The sequence below is a fragment of the Melanostigma gelatinosum genome (genome assembly GCF_949748355.1).
Source record: "Melanostigma gelatinosum genome assembly, chromosome: 12".
NCBI classification, from domain to species: domain Eukaryota; kingdom Metazoa; phylum Chordata; class Actinopteri; order Perciformes; family Zoarcidae; genus Melanostigma; species Melanostigma gelatinosum.
In genome coordinates this window covers 26,626,726-26,647,950 of record NC_136645.1, presented here as the reverse complement: position 1 = coordinate 26,647,950, position 21,225 = coordinate 26,626,726, and the positions used below count along the sequence as shown (strand labels likewise).

Below are 21,225 nucleotides of genomic sequence, written 5' to 3'. Positions count from 1 at the left end.
CGATTTCTTAAAGAAACGGGATTAGAATCAGAATCAGAAACGTTTATTGCCAAGCAAGTTTTCACCTGCAAGGAATTTGTCATGGCGGAAGGTGCATAACATTCAACAATAAACAATAACATTTAACTATCAAAATAACATTTAACTGTCAAATAACACTTAACTGTCAAATAACATTTAACTATCAAAAAGTTTATTAGACCATAGGATTTAGTTGTTAGTAGGTGTTGTTTAGGTTTATTTATATATATATATATATAATTTTATTTTCAGAACAGTGAAGAAAAGTTTACCCTGAAAATGCACACTCCGGTACAGTAGGTGGCGCTATGCACCAATGCAAGTTGGTTGCGATCCGCCATTGGAATCTAAAGAAGAAGAAGTAGCCTACTTACCAACCGCCTTAAAAGTAGAAGAAGAAGAAGAGAACAGAACAGTAGCCAGCCTACTTAACGAGACTGCAGTACAGCTGCTTTCTTGCAACTCTGTCACTCTCTGTCTGACATTCATAATGGTGAGTACAAAAGAAAAAACATCATAATTCTGCTATATGGTTGTACAGTTTGCTTTATATTTAACAATTAGTTTGTGGTGCTGTTATTGTATTTTTCTGCATTATGTTTCTGTATTATTCCAAGGCAATATATTCATTTAGCCCGCAGAAGTGATTTTTACTGTAAATATTTTGGTTATTGTAGCAATTGTGCATTTGTTAGCATTAAGAGATAAAGGCAATAAGCACATATTTTATTCTCAAAACTATTTAAAATCTCTAGTGAATTTAAATATTAAAATCAACACCATGCTGTATCATGTGGCTGAAAAATGTCATCAAATATAAATATTGCTGATAGTTTGGGAAACTGTGCTGGACTGCAAAGTTACATTTTGTTTCATTTTTTTTAAACAAAAGTCTTTTCACTTATTCAGATACCACATCTTAAAATCTGAGCCTGTGCTCATAATTTTGACAATGGTCCAAGTTTTTTGAACAGTTAATTTTGCTCTCACCTTTGTCTTATTGCACCTTTGCTAAAGAGTGACATTTAGAAAGACCCAGGCAAGGATGAGGTCATCCCAGAGTTTTAAATGTAAAACAACTGGACACATTCTACTTCATAATGCAGCAATGCAGCTCAAAGCAGTTGATATTTGTGGAGCAATGCTGCTTGACAAGCGTGTTATTTGAAGTCTAATGCATCTCAACAACATTGAAAGCTGCAATTAATTTTTACTGCAAATGTAGTTGTGTAATATTGTTACGGTGATAAGACAGAACTTGTTAAAATAAGAAGAATTACAAACATGGAATCATGCAATCCTTCATTACTTACAGTGCTGACACATATTTTACCTTGCATATTGACACCAGTAGTCTGTCATCTCATTTTCCTATGAAATGTAAGTAACGATCTCATGCTGTTTGGTTATTTGTGTTGATTGAAGCCACTTTGCATAATACCCCACAGTTGAATTTGCAAGTGAAAATTACTGCACTTGTTTAAAGGTAAAATTGCGAGGGTGTTATCTCCCAAACGACAACTGAAATCTTCTCTCTATAAAGTTTCCTCTTTATTGCATTAAGGAAAGGGAAAATGTTCAAGCTACAGAGGAATCAAACTGACTCAGGTGTCAAGTCTGGTCACGTTAGAAAAGCAACAAATGCATTGAACATTTTCTGGCATATGACAACGAACAGGGGCGTCGTTAGGCCTATTTTAGGGGGGCTGAAGTTGTTGTTTATATATAATCAGTTAATGCTAGTGAAAACTAAATGTCATAGTGTCCCTCATAACGCTATTGTACCGGTATATCATCCAATTCATTGACCAGTTCCAGGACATAAGAAAATTCTTCGGGATAGGAGGCAGCTCCGGAGAGCAGGAGACTGACCGTTGGACACTGAATGTCACCATACTGCGAGCAGAGAACGTCCTCTCCACAGATTTTGGTACCAATGTCAAATATCCAATATCAAACCTGAAGTTAAGTTGAAGGAAAAAATAAAGTAAAACTGAGCTAATTTGCTTCATTGGATGTGGATTCATCACAAGGTGATGAAAGTGCATGACATCATGTTTTCCCAACAAAACCTTTAACACCAACATTCAGTGCTATTTAGTGACCCAGATGACAACAACAATAAAGCTCATTATATGGGCTGCTAGCATTCTGTCCATATCAATGACTTTATTTACAAATACTTAGGTTAGTTATAAGCAGGGCAAATATTATATGACCTACGCTTGTTGCATGAACCCTGTATAATAATCCTTCTCCTGATTTCAAACACCAGGGTCGAAATCAGACTGCTATGTTACTGTGTGTCTCCCCTCGACATCTGCAACGGTCTACAAGACAAAAGTTGAATCAAACGTCAAAGACCCAAAGTGGAATGAAACTTTTCCTTTCAAGTTCAATGACAATCTCAAGGTAAGACCAGTACAGTAGGCTGCTAGCACATGTACCACACTAATGACTGTTTAAGGAGTGAAATGTGTTTTTTGGATGTTTTTTGCTTTAATCAACAACAACGTTAGTTATTCTGGAAACATTTTATGAAGGATTCTTTTGAGTGGTCACACATTTGTATTACAGGATCTACAAATGAAAAATAAGATTTACAAATGTGTACAACTTGTGCGTACTGTTGGGTATTCATAAATGCATGTTCTAATCTACACACAATGCTCAGCAAATTGATGTGAAATCCTGTGAAACAGTTTTTAAAATGCACACATCACAACCTGAATGAATATAAATATTTTTTAGACCGATTTTTAATTTTAACTTAACAGATCTGATCATGTTCACCTTCGAAACGCTTCCTGTGTATGCAAATGTCCAAAATATTTGTGACATTCTATTGTATTTGTTTATAGATCGTTAAATGTAAACACATGAATCGCCAGATACGCACGGATCAGGTTCCATTTTTGTCTCGAGTTTTCAGACTATTTTCACGTTCTCCAGCACGACACAGATCCACCAGTCCATGCTGCGTTTAAGTGCTGGTGGAAAACTGGGACATCTGGGTTTTTCGGCAAATCCTGTGTTATTTCAAAGAGGGAAACACGTTTTTTAGAACAGAATAGCTCCTCCCCTCTTGATTAGAACAAATACATTTAGGGGGCCACCGTGGCTCACTGGGTTAAGAGGGTCGTCTGGGAACCGGAAGGTCAACGGTTTGATCCCCGACTGGGACGTGTCACATGTTGAAGTGTACCTGAGCAATACACTGAACCCCCGGCTCCCCGTGCGCTGATCAATGGCAGCCCACTGCAGGGATGGGTCAAATGCAGTCGTCAAATTTTGTGTATATGACAATAAAAATGGTTTCTTCTTTCTTCTTCTTTACCAAGGGAAACACATATACTCATCAAACACATATACTCTATACAGTAGCCTATAGATGTAAATATAAGATACTGTGGTTGGAGAGATTAGCGTGTTAGGCCCGAGGGGTTTCTTTTTTCACTATTTCATCATTAAATCCACTTTTTTTTTAATCACAGTTCTGTATGCTCCAGAGCACTGCCAGTGTCCTCTGCCAGTGTACTGCCCAGCTCATTCTGTTTTTCTGGCAAAGGAGCAGAGGAGACTCGAGACTTGTGCACAGCGAGTCAGTATCGTTTACAGCAGGGGTGTCCAAACTTTTTTCACTAAGGGCCACATACAGAAAAATATACCAAGGGCTGGGCCACTCAGGTCCGATCGCCTCACCCCTAGTGTGTTAAAGTGAGCAAAATCAATCAAATTTGGTTCTCAATGTGCTTTTGTTCAGATTTAACAGAGATGTTTGCTCACGTATGTTGAGCCGAACAGACTCATTATTCAAATAGAAGGCAGTTGAGAACAGCTCGATGTCTCTCTCAATGAGAGAAACATATTGAAAGCCATGGCAGCTGGTGGAACATGTTCTAGGTAGGGCTGTGCCACATCCAATCAATTTCAGCAAACATCCCAGTATGATTTAATGCTAAATAAATGAAGGAATCAAACACGTATTGCTACTTTGCAGTTAAATATTTAACATTTATTCCAACATGAAAAAAAGCAGAAAATAACACTTTGACAAACACGTCAGGACATCTTATTTACAGCTAGTAGCTTCATGTACTGCTTCCCTTTCCTGCTAGTCTGCTGTCTGATTGTGAGGTCAGGCTGATCTGATATCAGCGCTGCAGTTTCTCCTCAAAGTTCTCCTCTCAAACGGGTCTTGGAGGAGTAGTGCTCGCGCTGGAGCTCGCGCCCGCCTGTAGAGACTCGTCCGGACGGGAACGCGCAGCTTGGGGCAGAATCGATTCTGCTCCAAGCTGAATCTATTAGAGGGCGCTGATTGGCTAAATTGTATGTCACACATTTATATCTTTAATCAGCAATTGGCTAAACTGCTTCACTGCTCTTTTGGGCAGTTTCTCCAGCGCTGCTGAGACGTGCACACGCAGAGAGGACATGCAGGAAAAGCATATATTTACCGCAGATATCATATTTTACACATATTACTGGGTGATTCCATATTTCAAAAACACGAATATTGAGAATTTGTATAGTTTATTATTATTATTCATTTTATTTTATTTGTTGTGGCTCAAGGTGGGGCGGCGCCCTATCGCCCTCTATTGACCACCCGCCACTAAGCACTGACTGAGTTCTGTCACGAGAGACGTTGTCACGGACACGTATTTCCCCCTTTTAGCAGAAAGGTTGGCCTTTGGAAAAGCACATTTGACTTCGGACTGCGTGGGGAAGTGCACAACATTGAAGTTGCGTAGAGTGCCCTCGTGCTCGAATTATGTTGACAGTTTTCACAACCGTGTTCATCACATCGCCGAGCTGGACTGTGTTAGCACAGAGGGCTTGTTGGTGGGTGATACGCTGCATTTTAATAGCCTCACCTCCGCTCTCATGTCAGAGACCATATCTTTCGGAAAGCGGAGTATTTTGGTATTCTTGCTGCACATCATTCTGACATCTTGTCACCAACAATCAGAGTCTCAGGCCCAGTCATTAGCTTTACCTGCTACCTTTTACTCTCACATTTACTCTCAGTTCTTACCCTGCTTTGAGGAGATAGCTGCTTATCCAGGTCATCAAATTGAGATTTAGGATCCTGCGACAATGGAGCAAATCTGTTTTGAAGTTGTAGGCTTGGTTGTTGTGGAGTTTTTTTGCTGATTTTACTTTTCTTAGCTGTCCTTGGCTTTGTCCGTCTGGGTGCAGGGGTTGAGGAGGAGTTCTGCCCGTGTGCTAGTGCAGGCCAGCCAGTCGCATCACAAACCTCAGTGCGCTGGGCTCTGCCTGTTAGTCGTCCTCCCACATCCTGAGGGTGTGATTTCCTCTTCGGCTTTGCACCGAGAGTTCCAGGGAGGACTACCATTTGAAGATGCATTATCTGCTCTCTCCTCCTGTTTCTTGGTAGGCCTGGTGGTGCTAGTTAGCTGTGTCTTAGCTGCATTTAAGACACAACAGATAGCATTAGCTAACAACCCAAATAGCTCGACGACTTTCTGGATTCGTCTGCACTCAAATGTTGAAGAGTGATATATGTGATATATCTGGCAATTTGAACAGATTTCAAACAAGTTGTAAGTCCACTTACTAGCTTTTTCTAGGGCTTTAACTGCCTACTACGACACCACTCACAAAACATGCACATGCAACACTTCCTCTTTCCTATTTCTGTCAGTGTGGACAGAAATTTAAGTCAAAGTTAAATCAGCAATCACATATTTTTTGGGTTTTAATTTTAGTTTTTCACACTCTACTCTTAGACCCCCAATGTAGTTAATGTAAAACTCCAAATAACTAACTAACTGATTAATAATATGAATGAATATAAAATATTAAGAAAAAAAACTTGAACCTCATAAAACAATGTTTTTCCAAGGACACACATGACAAACTTTTCCAGTGAATCCATGCCGTTATATTTCCAGGGCACTCTCGAGGTGAAACTGTATGATGATAACCCCCTACAGTTTGACCACCTGATGACCTCCCTGAAGCTTGATGTCAGCAGTCTGGTTGTGGGAAAGAAGGAAACCAAGGAGTTCATCATAGACCCTGAGGTAGAAGTATCAAACATACTTTAGACATTTGCATGATCCACCCATCCATTATCTGTAACCGCTAATCCTGTTGGCAGGGGGTCTGGATCATGCCAGACTATCACAGGGCTAACACACACAGACAGACAACCATTGCTCCCGTAGCTGTGCCTACGGTGTGATAGAATTTGAATTGTAAGTCGCTTTGGATAAAAGCGTCTGCGAAATGACTGTAATGTAACCTAAATGCATGTCTTTGGACTGTGGGTGGAAGAACCCAGAGAGAACCCACGCTGACACGGGAGAACATGCCAACTCCCCACAGATGGGATCGAACCCAGGTCCCTCTTGCTGTGAGGCTACAGTGCTAGGCACCACACCACCATGCAACCCCATCTGCATGATGATACACCTTAAAGTGATGATTTATTGGTAGACTACCAGACTACAGCAAAGCAACTTTGAAAAATTTAAAAACAGACAGGACTGTCCAGGATTACCTTATAATTATACATGTATTATAGTTATACATTTTTCACTGGTTAGTGCGTAAGGATCTGTTGTGTCTTAAAGCATGAGTACAAGGTGGTGGGTGCATGGCTTAAGCTCCCATCCACCCCAACAGCACTGCTGCTTTTGTTAACACAACTGGCAGTGTTTATTGGTTGCTTCACTAGTTTGCTAGGGGGGACCTCCATCATCACCATCATTTAGGTGCCCTTGGGCAAGGCACCTAACCAACAAACTATACCTAAAGACAGAGTACATTAATCAGACTGCATACCTGAATACATATACGTTTGATGGATTCATACCTGGATATGATTTATCATTACCTTCTTTTGTAGTAGCAGCAGTGCAGCACTTTTTTGTTTCCATGACATATACAGACACATTTTTCTGCCCTCTTTGTTCAAAGGGTAAACTCTGGATTGCCGTTGAGCTCCTGGATAGGTAAAGTTTGTTTGATTGTATTTAATTTGGCATTTAAGTTTAAAATTAATTTGAAATATCAAAATTAATTTGAAATCATTTGTGTTTGTTTTTTTAGTGAGAGGAAATTTGTCAGTCCCCGCGGAGGTTACTCCACAATGGTAAGGGCTCTACATACACACCCCATGAAAACAGAAATACACAAAAGACAATCTGAACTCCAAAAGGTGATCAGTGAGAGGTTCATAGATCCATATTCAGTACATACTGCAAAAAAATCTCTTAAACCATGGTGTGGGTAAATAATCAATTCTGATTGGCTGCATGCTGTCCATTAAATGGTAAACGGACTGTACTTGTATCACGCTTTTCTCGTCTTCCGACCACTCAAAGCGCTATAACACTACATGTCATCATTCACCCATTCATACACTGATAGCAGGGGCTACCATGCAAGGTGCCACCTGCCCATCAGGACTATCTAACTTTCATACCACACAGACACCGCTGGCACAGCTTTCAAGGGCAATTTGGGGTTCAGTGCCTTCCCCACGGAAACACCGACATGGACTAGCAGAGCCAGGGACCTCTGATTGAAGAACAAATGGTTTCTAAAGTCTGTCCTATTTACTGGAGCACTGTAAAACGTTTCCATTGCAAAATAATCTTATGGGATGGTCGTGATTGTTCCAGGTATAAAAACTGCCTAATGTGTTTGTTGAGGGTTTTAAAACAGGTTTGAGGTGATGGAATGGGTAAGGACTGGAAAAGATACTGCAACCTTGGGAGAATATTCATTTTCACACAGTTTATTCGACCAATTAAAGTAATGGGTAGATTCATCCATCTGCGTAGGTCGTCCTCGATTTTACTCAGCAATGGGAGGTAATTAAGTTTGTACAAATTTTTAAGATCATTATCTATAATTATTCCTAGATATTTAATATTCGGGAGCCACTTAAATGGGGTTGTTTGTTGGTATTCAGTGTGATCGAAGTTTGTGAGTGGAATAATTTCACTTTTTCCAGATTGACCTTGTATCCTGAAATAGCACCATAGGTGTTTAGTAGCGTCTGTAATTTAGTGAGAGAGTTAACCGGGTCTGTTAGATACAAAATTACATCATCTGCCAGGAGATTAATTTTATGATTTATTTGGTCCACTCTGAACCCCTTTATATCTGGATCCCGTCTAATTGCTTCAGCAAGTGGTTCAATAGCCAGGACAAAGAGTCCTGGAGACAGAGGGCAACCCTGTCGACTCCATCTACTCAAGGGAAATGCTGTCGAAGTCTGTCCATTTGTGGTCATTTTGGCTCTGGGTTTATGGTAAAGGGTTTTCACCCAATTGATAAACAAATGGCCAAATCCAAACTTGTCCAAAACTTTGAATAAATACAGCCACTCTAGCCGATCAAAGGCCTTTTCAGCATCTAATGCTACAGCTACACTAGGTTCAGTTTTAGATTTTGTCAGATGGATAATATTAAAGAGTCTGCACAAGTTATTGGCTGATGAGCGTTTCAAAATAAAGCCGCTCTGGTCTGGGTTTATTAATTTTGGCAAATATTGGCCAAGCCTGTTAGCCAGTGCTTTGGAAATTAATTTATAATCTGAATTTAACAAGGAAATGGGTCGAAAAGAGGAACACTTTAATGGATCTCTATTTTTTTTGTGAATCACGGTGATTATGGCAGTGGAAAATGATTCAGGAAGAGTTTGAGTTTTGGATGCTAAGTTAATCACATCCATTATGAGGGGAGTGAGTAAGTCCTTAAATTCTCTGTAGAATTCAGGAGGGAAGCCGTCCTCTCCTGGTGATTTATTGGGTTGTAGTGAACACAAGGCTTTTTCAATTTCTTTCTGGGTGAAGGGCAAATCAAGATTATGTTGGTCTTCGTGGCCGAGTTTCGGCAATTCAACAGTGGACAGAAATTCATCAATCTTAGATCGATCCTCTGGTGATTCGGCTGTATATAGATTTGTATAAAACTGTTTGAATGAGTCGTTAATTTCTGTTGGGTTGTGTGAGATTGCACCCGTTTCAGTTTGAATTGCATTAATTAACCTTGAGCTTTCCTCTGCTCTCAATTGCCAGGACAGAATTTTGTGAGCTTTCTCTCCCAATTCATAATATTTTTGTTTGGTTTGTAAAATGTTTTTTTCAACTTTGTAGGTATGTAATGTATTGTATTTAAATTTTTTGTTAACCAGCCGTTGGTAAAGTTCTTTAGACCCAGATTGTTGAAACTCCTTTTCCAATTTCAAAATATCTGCTTCTAGCTCATTTATCGCTGCCATATATTTCTTCTTGATACCCTTTGTATAAGATATAATTTGTCCTCTTAGATAAACTTTTAGCGTGTCCCATAATATGAAACTATTGGGGGAGGAGTCACAGTCTGTCTCACAAAAAAATGTTATCTGGTCCCTAATAAACTGGCAAAAGTCTGGTCTATAAAGGAGAGTAGGGTTCAGACGCCATCTCTATTGATTTGCTGTTTTTTCTGGCATAAAAATAGATAGGGTCAAAGGTGAATGATCAGACAGCATCCTAGATAAATATTCAGATTCTAGTGTTCTATGAATTAGCTGTGTTGACAATAAGAATAGGTCAATCCTGGTGTGAGAGTTGTGTGGGCAGGAGTAAAAGGAATAGTCTCTAGTTTGAGGGTGCATCTGTCGCCACACATCGGTCAGGTTTAGATCTTTCATAAATGATAAGGTAGTTTTAGCTGCTTTTGTTTTGGATGTTGTTGTGGCTGATTTATCTAATATAGGATCTAAACAAAAATTAAAATCGCCTCCGACAAGTATGTTTTGTTGTCCCCCTGATACCTTCATAAAAATATCTTGAATAAAGGATTCATCATCATAGTTAGGTGCGTATAAGTTTAACAGTGTCCAGGGTTCCGAGTAGATTTGGCAATTAACTAGGACATAGCGGCCTGATGGATCAATTATAGTTTCTCCAATTGTCACTGGAATGTTTTTATTTATTAAAATAGCAACCCCCCTGGCTTTCGAGTTAAATGATGATGATAGTACGTGTCCTACCCATTCTCTTCTCAGCTTTTTATGCTCCTGTGTGGTAAGATGGGTCTCTTGTAAAAAAGCGATATCTGTTTGCAATTTTTTAAGGTGTGTCAAAACTCTCTTCCTTTTAACAGGTCCATTTAGCCCATTCACATTAAAGCTAACAAATTTCACGACCCTACACATTGACGCTAAGTGTGGACATCAGAGTGTCATAGCCTCTTTGTAAATTCACTGTGCAAAAGCCAGTGTATCTCCTGTGATCAAATACAAATTGATAAACTAAAGCACCAACATTAACAAAGAAAACAATCCCCTTTACCCACCCCTCTCCCCCCAAGTGCCGAATCCTAAACATCTGACACTATCTTCCCGATCAAACTGGGTTGTGCACTTTGCACTTGTCAAGTATGACATGTCTGGCTGGTTCAAACAAACCAGCCCAAGCCTCTGTCTAAAAAAAGAGTTTTACAATATGTATAGTATCCAATTTTAAGTGTCACAAGAAATTATAACAAACGCTGAAAACACCCTTTTCTGAAATGATTAGGACGCAAACAGGGTGGATTAACATGAAACCAATCTATCAGAAGTAAACTTAAACTTGAATTGCTGCCATCACTTACTTTATCTCAACATCTATAGCATGAAGAGTGACGCCGATGCTAAAGATAGATAGCTCCTAAGAGCTGCCGCTACGTGTCTGGGTTTCATCCACCTGTTGGTTCTGTCCGCCTGGTCCGTTATGTTTGTCCCGGGAGCCGCGCAGGAATGCCGCCGCTTCTTTTGGTGTTTTGAAGAATTTTCTTCTTCCGTCGGGAAGTGTGATCCTCAGTGTTACAGGATGAAGCAGGGCAAACGGGATGTCCTTGGATCGAAGCTCCCTCTTAACTTGGTCGAACTCCTTTCCGCGTTTCATCAAGCTGGCGCTCAGGTCAGGGAAAAACAACACAGGCTTATCTTCGTACATGACGGGCCGTTGTTCTCTTTGGACCTCTGTGTGGCGATGCGCAGGATTTTTTCCCGGTCTTGATATTTAAACAGGCGTATCAATACATGTCTCGGCCTCTGGTCTGCAGGTGGACGGTGTGTAAGAGTTCGGTGTGCTCGCTCTATGATCAGCGGCTCAGTGAAATGCTCTCGTCCGAGAGTGGCTGGAATCCATTTGGTAAAAATGTTCACAGGATCGTTCCCTCGCAGTTCTCCTTCAGGTTAACGACACGTATATTGTTGAGTCGGCTGTAGTTTTCCAGCTGGTCGACTTTCTCCAGTAAAAAGTAATTTTCTTTACTTAGCTTTTGGACGCGTGAATCTAGGCTCACTAGCTGGTCCTCTGCTGTGCCAATGCGGTCTTCCGCTTCGGTTATGCGGGTGCTCAGTGTATCCAGCATTGTTTTCAGTCCAGAGATAGATTGGTTAATTTCTGCAGTTTTAGAGTCGAGTTTACTGGAGAGAGCTTGGTTACCGTTTCGTATCTCTTGAAGAATGAGTGAGTCTTTCACACCGCCCAGGTGTTCTTGTGCTGCCGCCGCCATGACATGAGCTTCTTCGTCGCTATTCTCAGCAGTTGTTGTATCAGCAGATGAGAGTTTGCTCAACAGTTGACTTTAGTTGTTTGTATCTGGTTCCGCGGACCATATTAAAGCTGTCCAACCCGGTTGGGACTGAGTTTGGGTGTTTTAAAAGGTTTTAAATTGGATTTGTTTGAAGAGCCTCTGGGCCAGCGTCTACCTAGCTTCGCTGCATCACCTGACTCCGCCCCAGATGGATGGTTTCTTACAGGAATCTATACATGCAGATTCATGGAAGTCACTGTCCAGGGCAACATGCTCTATTGCAGGGATTCCCAAAGTGGGGTGGGCGAGCTGCCTCTAGGGGGTGCGCGAGAGGAAAAGTGTAATGGCGGTCTGATGGTGTAATAATATTAAATATTTAAAAAAAATGTAATTTTAATTTAAAAAGTGTCAGGTGGGACATCTGAAGCTATCAGTTGTAAAAGAGGAGAGGGACAGAGAGAGAGAGAGGAATCGGAGGCGAGGGGAACGGAGAGGTGCGTTGGGGAGAGACCGGGAGAAGAAATCGAGTCAGACTCAGTGGGGGGTGAGTCAGGGGGGTGCGCGAACCCGGTCGGGATGTAGAAGGGGGTGCGCGGCCTAAAAAGTTTGGGAACCGCTGCTCTATTGCAATGCCTGAAAGTGCAATATCACGTATTCTTTCATCCATTTCGAACACAGCTCTAACTTTGATCACACAAAGACCCGATGGGTCGTAGCAATGACCTCGGTACCCCGTATTCCTGCAGTACCCTCCACAGGACTCCCAGAGGTACACGGTCGTAAGCCTTCTCCAAGTCTACAAAACACACGTAGACTGTATGGGAATACTCTCATGACCCCATGTCCGCCCCTCCACAGTCACTGTCCCCGATCTCCACGAGACACTGAAGATGCAATGTCCAGAGCCTTCAGCACTGGCGCCTTGCCACTGAGGAGGTTTTTGACTACCTCAACAACCTCTGGCCAACCATACGGATGGGTCTTCCCCCGAGCGTTCAAACTCTGCCTCCTCCACGGAGGACATGTTGTTTGAGTTCAATGTGCTCTTTCCACAACTCGACAATATCCCCAGTCCGGGTCAGCAGTTCTCCTCCCCTGCTTAACACAGCCAGAGCTAGCTGTGTGCAGGGATACCGCTAAATTTGCATTTAGCGGTATCCCCGCAGTATTGGTCTTTGCTGGTCTGAATTAAAATACTGAGTGAAGACAAGATACGATCAATTTCAACGCAGAACCTCGTCACGAGACCAAGACCAATCTCGAGTACTACACTGCAGACTAAAGAAGGCTTTGTTAGGGATAAAGTTACTAAGCAACCGCCAGCTGGTACTGCCAAAATAAATGCTGTTAGAAACTCTGACAAAATTGCCAAAACCCTCATTGCCAGTCAATAAGTAATTTCCTATTGTTATCAATCAATCAAAATGTATTTGTATAGCACATTTTAAAAAACAACAAAGGTTGCCCAAAGTGCTGCACATACAGTAGATAAGCAGTCATACAATCAAAGACTGGATTAATAACAGTAAGTGACATTAAAATCAAGACAAACTGACACAAATCACACAAAACTGCCATGTTAACATCAAAGGTGATAGGCCAGGAAAAATAATTAGGTTTTTAAACGGCTTTTAAACATTGGTAAGGTGGATGACAACCTAATATAAAAGTGAAGGTTGTTTCAGAGCATAGGGGCAGCAATACAGGTAGCCAATGAAGGGATTTTAAGATGGGTGAAATGTGTTCACGCCTGCGTGTACCAGTTAAAAGTCTCGCTGCAGAGTTCTGCACCAACTGAAGGCGTGATAGTAGTTTTTTGCCGATTCCAGCATACAAAGAATTACAATAGTCCAGTCTAGAGGTGATAAAAGCATGAATAACTTTCTCCAGGTCTTTTGAGGATAGAAAGGCTTTGACCTTAGCTCAAAGTCTCAGCTGAAAGAAGCTGATTTTGACCAAGGACGCAACTTGGAGGTCCAATATAAAATATGAGTCCAAAAGGGCAACTTCACGTACATCTCACGTAAAAAATAGAAATAGAAGATGCCGATTTGTATGTTTGTAGAGTGGATCTCTGTGATATATAAGCACCACTTATATGCCAGTTTAATTGATTATGATGGAAGTGTAGTTACACCTTCAACGTATTCTGAGTCTTGTCTTAATTGCTTTTTGGGGGCTTATTCAACAGAAGGAAACTAACTCCTATTTGACCTTGAATGCCACCATAATGAGAGCAGAAAAACTGCCCCGCAAAGATTTATGTAAGTATGGCTTTCACTTTTTTAAGTAATATGTGCTGTGCATGTTTTGTATTGACACTTCATCACTTTTAAAAATAATTTTCTTATTTATTTATTTATTTTAAAACATTTTCACATGAAACTGACCTGTCTTTTTCTGTCTCTGTGTTACAGTGTCTGAATCTGACTGCTACGTTATCCTCTCTCTCCCCACGGCAACGGCAAAAGTCTACCGTACTAAAACTGTGTCGAACAATGCCAACCCAGAGTGGAATGAAACGTTTACCTACAGGGTCTCAACCCATGTGAAAGTGAGTCTACGCAATATTAGCATGACATCAAACACGAGCGTCTGACCGACTGCTGTTGTTCAGTCCACCCTGGAAAGAACCAGTTCAGTTAGTGTAGCAAGTACTTAAATATTCTGATAACGTGTTTTTTTTGCTTCATTATTGCCAGCCAATAGCTCATTTAATTTGTGAAGAGTACAAGTCAAAAGTTGTGTGACTCAGTGAGCTTTTCTACCGTTTCCCCAGAACGTTTTAGAAATGAAGCTATATGATGACGACTCTTTGTCACGTGATCATCTGTATGCCGAGATTCAGTTTGATGTCAGAAGTCTCACAATAGGGAAGAAGGAGACCAAGGTCATCCCTATAAACACAGAGGTAAAGCAACAAGAGAACAACACTTGCTCTGTAGGATTGTAATGCACTTAGGGCTGATCTGTTACGAATAGTCCATTCAGCAAATGTTTATGATTAAAGGATTTTCTCTTGTCCACTTTTCTACAGACAGAGGGCACACTTACGGTAGTATTTGAGCTACTTAAGAGGTAACTGTATATTACTGTTTTTACTTTATTGTCCTCTCTCAAAACAGTTGATTAAAAATTAGCTGGTTAAAAATGAATAACTTTTGTCTTTTTGTAGTGAGGAGGCCTCTTGTGACTATCCCTCTAATGGCATCCTTGTGGTAAGATTTTTAAAATAACATCAGCATTATACACCTAAATGTTACATCAGTTCTCAGATCATTCTCCATATCGACTGGAACCCTAAAAAAGTATGGATGATCACCAACTTGCAACACAAGAAGCCATTTAATTCCCAAACATAATTAAAATGGTGGTTGCTTGATAAATTCAAAATAGCAGCAGAATAAACTTTCATTGTCATTGCCCAGATCACAGGTATCAAGACAACAAAATGTATATTAGCATCTGAACAGATGCAAAAAGCAGAGTAGTGCTGTACTGAATAAAGTACAGAATAAATCAAATATAAAATGAATATAGAATATACAGTTAGGGTATGGATATGCCAGATGAGCAGTATGAACAGTATAAACAGTGTGTAATGAATATGCAAAGACATATACAGAATGAACATGGTAGGAACTGCAGATAAAAGTATGAAATAATTATCGAGTTATTTGGGTTTTCCTCTCCTCAATGTCAACCTGAACTCGAAAGGCTGTAAAACCAAAGAGGACGCATTGGCAACTCAACTCCTTTCCTTTCCTGCAGTTTGATTTAAAATGAGTTTTATCATAGAGTTTTGTCAGGTTGAAGATCTTAGAAAAGAACACAAAAAGACAACATACTACCATTTCTAACAACATATTCATGCTGGATTACATGTTTTCCATCAGCATTTGATTTTGATTTAAATAAATCATTACCAACTTCAGAATTTGTCATGAATCACATTGAAATATGTTTGAATAACCAGCTGATCTAAGAAATGATAAACTTCATTCACAATAAATTATTAATTGCATTTATGTACACAGGCATACATATTAAGAATCCAAATGTCATAACTGTCAATTAATACCCATAAAACTCTATGTTGTTGCATCAAATGCTGCATCAAGAAATCTAGTTTGCAGCACCATCAAATGACGGTGTTTCTCCAACTGGATGACCCAGAAACATGTGTCAGTGCCTCAGATAAATTGACCTCACATGAATTGTTCAGCTCAGCGCTGCTCTCTTGTGCCACATTCCATAAATTACGCATACTCAGAAAAAAGGCAATTGGCTCATTGATATTGTAAAAGCAACTGAAGTTCCAAAATATAAATAAAGAAAAATTAGTTAATTTCAAATATATACGTTTTTTGTCTTTCGCGCACTACCAACTATGTTTATTGCTGACACTGCTGAAAGATCACTGGCACAAGTGATAAAGCACTGGTATTAACAAGCATGTTTTAAATGGATAGACTGAAGACTGTGGTTGTGGTGCAGAGGGGTCCAAACTTCTTACAGCAGAGTGAAGACTTAACCTGCCAGTATGTGTATTCTAACAATCTGACTTGAATCTTAAAAATATTGATAGATTTATGACCATTAAGCTGCCTCATGACACAGAGCAGGTGGATCCTGTAGCTCATGGGAATAATTATTATGAATGCATCTTATTTTGATGACCCTAACCAGAGTAACTGATCTTTGTGTCTTCCAGGCTGCCCCGTTCTCTGTACTGGAGGTTAACATTAACAAGCTACAAAGTGATAACGGTAGGTAGTCTACAATACTGTCTAATTCGTTCAGTCAGGTTGAATGTTTCATTGTCCTGTTCACCAAATATTTTTTCAAAAATTAAAGCGGATTCAGGACAGCTTCACAGATATGACAGGCTGTATTGTTATGGAACTCATAAGAATATAGCGACAATCACCTTATAGGTGGCCGTTATTAAATTCAAAGCTGCTCTAAATAATTTTATAATATTAACAATTTCATATTTCACTATGTGTAGTGTGAAAAAGGTCACTCGTGTATGGGGCTGTAGCTCAGCCTATCATCGGTCGATTTCAGTCAATGAGCCTTCGACGCGTCAGAGTCTCAGGAATACTGGCGTCGAAGCGGGTGTTGATTGACAGAAGTTTCAGCGAGTAAAGTTGCAAGAAGTGTCGCGTCTCCCAGAGCGTAAATTTCCGTTCGCCGGAAGTCTGACCGCTGGCACAGGGTGGATTGACCCCCCTTCCACAGGAAACAGCTCGGCATAAACAGGATGCAGTTGCCACAATGATGGTAGCTTTGAACCGGATAATCTTCGACGTTATTGTACGACTTTTTCATAAAACGTGACCAAAAGCCAACGATTGTTTTTGGCGGAGGGCAGTGCCATGGTACCGTTGACCACTCACAGCTTTCTACTGGTTCCACGGAGAGAAAAACCGAAGGTATTTATGCGTTCGGCGTCGAATGCTAATGCTAAAAAATGCATTGGTTAGCTCGGTAACCGCTAGATTCGGGGTGCAAATATTGATTTGCAGTACACATAACTGCGATTTCTGTCCAGGATTTCATGCTTTTATGCCACATTTTCTAGATGCTTATATTAGTAGTCGGTAACGTTAGTTGTGTTTGGAGTGTGTAAAAAGTGACTTATATGATGGTGTTGCGCATACGTTGCTGTTTAATCCGGTAAAACAAATGTACAAATCCACAATATTATATAACTTTTACTAATGACTTATCAAGCAACAGCAATATTGGTGTTTATCAGTTTCAACAGATTAACATGACATGTGGGTACATTTTTTTCACCAGATTTGTGGAACAAGATTCTGAAACTGAGGGGTGCCCACGAGGAACACATACTTAATGCCCATGAAACCCCAAAACTGCGTTTCCACATGAACAGAGACTTGGAGACAGAACTAGGAGTGATAGTGAGTTTTAATTGTCTTTTAGTTTGACCTGTTTGACAGCGAGATGTCACATATTTTATAAGTGTAAGGTGTTCCTGGTCAACTTTACCTTCTTTAACACAGAAGAAAGGAAGAGGGGAAGTAAATAAGGAAAGAGAAGATAGAAAATAAACTTGTTTTTCGTTTTTAAGGTCTTCAGAGCAAAGGTTTTTTTACAACAACTGCCACAGCATACTTCAAAATCTAGAAAGACAGTACAACATGGCATGCTATTTTTCCCTTTGTCTGTCAGTACTCTACCTGTGGCTCTGCTGCTTCAATGGAAACTTCTACAACTCTCGAGCGACTACCAGCCAAACATGCAAGCAAAGTGTCGCTTGTTGTTGACAAGGTAAGAAGTTTGTATGCAGCTGCATTAACTGGTCCTTTTGTTTTGACCAGCTGAAGATCAGAGGACAGGCCGACCCAAGCGTTTAGGGGGGCCTTTCTGAATGTGATCATATAGGGCTGTAGTTGAAATCATATATGTTGAATAGTAATGTGGCTTTTTCTCATCACAGGACACAGTGCATTTTGACATACAAACACATGAAGGGTAAGGTGTTTCCTACTTCCACTATACAGTATAACCAAAAGTATGTGAGCTCCCAAATATCACACCTATAGCCTATGTGAGTTTTGAGCAGAACCATAGGCAGTTCGCCTCCACTCTATTGGGAAAGTTTTGCATCAGAGTTTGGAACCTGCCTGCAGGGATTTGCTCCCATTTAACCACATTAGTGAGGTCCATCATCAGTTTTTAATGTTGGTCTAGGTCAGGGGTTCTCAACTGGTCTGGCTGCGGGACCCACCATCACCCCTTAATGACAAGCCGCGACCCAAATCGAGGAAAATTTTCAACTTCTCAAATTCATTTTATGAAAAGATGGTGCAGTTTGAACCTGAGCTGAACATGTCCTCTGCAGACGTAGTGTAGGGAGCTCTCTTGTGCAGAGAAATTGTTCCTGTAAGTCCCCGTCCCACACATGTTTCACGTAAACGAGTAAAACTGCTTTGTTTGTGATGTCTGTAGATTCGTCCTTTTGTAATGCAAAATGACCACTTGCCTAAATTCGAGCTGTTTGATGTCATCCGACATGTCTTCAATTCGTCTACTTATAGTGTCATATAGGTATAGTTTTCAGTTTAACCTCTGCTGATATTAGCATTACAAGGCATTACCGGCAAATATTGTTAAGGAGTGTTAAGAACAGAGAACCCCGGATAAACACACACACAGAGGGAGGGAGTGACTTCATTCTCTGCTCAGGTAGACATTACTCCACTATATCTGAATTTCGAATGTAGCACCTTTAAGATTTCCCTTATTGGAGCTAAGGGGCCTCCAGAAAAACGCGTTAAACAGTCCCAAACCAAAAGTATACGGACGGGGGCATTCACCTTGGGGCTGTGAGTGAGCTAAGCAGTGCAAAAAACTTGAAAATGTCAACCAGAAGACGTCAGTGAAACAATGCTTTTTAGCTTTGTGTTATGTTACACTTACTTTAACACTGGAAATCCACAGTGAGGGTCTTGCACTTCGTCTGGACTCTGACATCCCAACTCAAGAGAAAGAGTTTCTGAAGAAGAGGGACGTTGTAGTGGCACAGGCTTTGCAGAAGCTTTTTGGAGCTCCATCTGATCCTAAAAAGGTAGAGTGCAACTTTTTCTGTTACTTTTGCCCTTGTTCCCCTGCCCACCACCTACCTATGTCAATTTGCTAATAATTTAGCTGATCAATAAAAAACACAATGTAATGCCAAAAAGTGTACTAGAAGTCAAGACCAACATATGCTACAACACTATGATGTCATGAACTCTGTCACACACACACAGCGGGCCACCAGGCTTGCAATACACTGACGGACACCATGACAGTGTGTACCAGAGTCACACAGCTGACAATTTCAAAGCTGATGCGCTGAGGTTTTACACAGAAAGTGGGTTGGGTTACATGCGTCCACGATATTGTGTCCACGACAATGCATGCAACATTGTGGTTGCTTACTCTTCTGGACAGGGGTCCTGGGGACTCAGTTGCCTCTTTTGTGTATACACTGCAGCTGTGTTAGATGATGGATTTAACCTGTTTGTGCATCAGGTTATCTTTGCAGCTGGATGGCTTGGCAGTTTACAGTTAATGATCTATTAACAAGGGTTGGCTATGGGGCAGAAATAATTTCTTTATTAGTATCCTGAGTAAAAATGTTAAAATATGTGACCACATTGCAACATACTGTCTTGCATCTCGAGATATAAGACAGCATCATCTAATTTTCAGTTACAGGACACCAGGTACAGGCCTAATTGTTACCCACAGGATCAAATTGAATAACTTTGGTGACTTTTCATCAAGGTCTTTCATCTTTTATCAGTGCAAAATTTCAAAATGTTTCAATACTTATGACCAAATAGCCTCGGCTGTACTGTGCTTATTTTCCTAAAAGCGTGCTGACTTTGGAAGTAAGATGGTGACCAAGGTCAACATTAAACATAAACTGCTAAATATCATTTAACATTTGGTCAAACTGCTAGAGCTACACCTCTGTATTCTCTGTTCAGGTGCCGAAGATAGCAGTGGTGGGTTCAGGGGGAGGGTCCAGAGCAATGACAGGCCTGCTTGGGGGTCTAAGAAGCCTGAAGGATATCGGGGTCCTGGATGCTGTCAGTTACATCACTGGTGTTTCTGGAGCCACATGGTGAGTGAACCATTTGACTAGTCAAGTGTCCTCAGTATCTTCATTTTCATCTTCTCATTTTACATAGATAGGCAAAGACAGGCAATCCCTCACATTGGGCTGTGCCTTATAGAAAGCTTGTAATTAAATACAGGGCAGGGGGGTTTTAAAGAGAGGGCAACCTCCGAGGCTAAAAAATTAAACTGATGTGGAAGTGCCAAAAACTGCAGGTCAACAAATTGTCACTTCAGGCTGGCTCCAAAGAGTCAATCCCCACAGACCTCCATGTCAAAAGGCCCAACTTTAAAGAAGAAACCATTTTTATTGTCATATACATATACACATACACAAAATTTGACGACTGCATTTGACCCATCCCTGTGTATAGGGAGCAGTAATAAGCAGTAATTAAAGCAGAAATAAACATGTTTGTAGCCTGTTACAAAGAACGGTTTGGTCTCTATAGCCAATAAATTGTAAAGCGGCCTTGGGTCCCCTGAAAGGCGCTATATAAATTAAAGTTATTATTATTATTATTATTAATATCCTTGTTCCTGACAACAGAGGTTGAATTTATATCTAACTCACCTGTTTAAATTATATTTAGGCTTAAAGGTATGCAGAATTAAGGGTATGGCCACTTTGAATGAAAGGTGGGGGCCATCACAGCTGCAAGCTGTCTGCTAAGTGTCGCCTCAGCTAATTTGAGTTCACTAAACTTAACCTCCTAGCCAAGTTTGTGCTGTTGGTGCCTTTTTGAGAATTTGTCATTCAAATATCAGAAAAATAATAATACTTGCTGTGGCAGGCTGGGGAAAGACAAAATGTGTGTCAGTAGAGTATTATCTGCATAGTTGTGGTAGAAAAAGTCACAGAAGAAAAAAGAGAAACTTGATGGACCCCGGTAGTAAGACTGCCAGGTTCAGATCATAGGCTTTAAGAAATATGGACGTAGTTTCTGTGATGTCACCAAAAGGCTTCTGACAAACCATTGTGAAGCTCTAAGTGAGTAGCTCTGTCCTCCG

General features: G+C 40.5%; 1 protein-coding gene across 1 annotated transcript in view; it reads left to right on the top strand.

The window, feature by feature from the left end:
- The first annotated feature begins 436 nt into the window (after positions 1-436).
- The window catches only part of pla2g4f.1 (phospholipase A2, group IVF, tandem duplicate 1), a 28,005-nt gene continuing 7,216 nt past the window's right edge, over positions 437-21,225 (top strand). Inside the window, exons 1-17 of the mRNA XM_079280725.1 lie at positions 437-514; positions 1,834-1,951; positions 2,297-2,433; positions 5,940-6,071; positions 6,970-7,004; positions 7,102-7,144; positions 13,766-13,838; positions 13,992-14,128; positions 14,354-14,485; positions 14,612-14,652; positions 14,750-14,792; positions 16,289-16,343; positions 17,383-17,504; positions 17,776-17,874; positions 18,044-18,078; positions 19,048-19,174; positions 20,085-20,221. Of these exons, the coding sequence (XP_079136851.1) occupies positions 512-514; positions 1,834-1,951; positions 2,297-2,433; positions 5,940-6,071; positions 6,970-7,004; positions 7,102-7,144; positions 13,766-13,838; positions 13,992-14,128; positions 14,354-14,485; positions 14,612-14,652; positions 14,750-14,792; positions 16,289-16,343; positions 17,383-17,504; positions 17,776-17,874; positions 18,044-18,078; positions 19,048-19,174; positions 20,085-20,221 (1,469 nt within the window). The 5' untranslated portion in view covers positions 437-511. The remainder of the gene's footprint in view (positions 515-1,833; positions 1,952-2,296; positions 2,434-5,939; positions 6,072-6,969; positions 7,005-7,101; positions 7,145-13,765; positions 13,839-13,991; positions 14,129-14,353; positions 14,486-14,611; positions 14,653-14,749; positions 14,793-16,288; positions 16,344-17,382; positions 17,505-17,775; positions 17,875-18,043; positions 18,079-19,047; positions 19,175-20,084; positions 20,222-21,225) is intronic.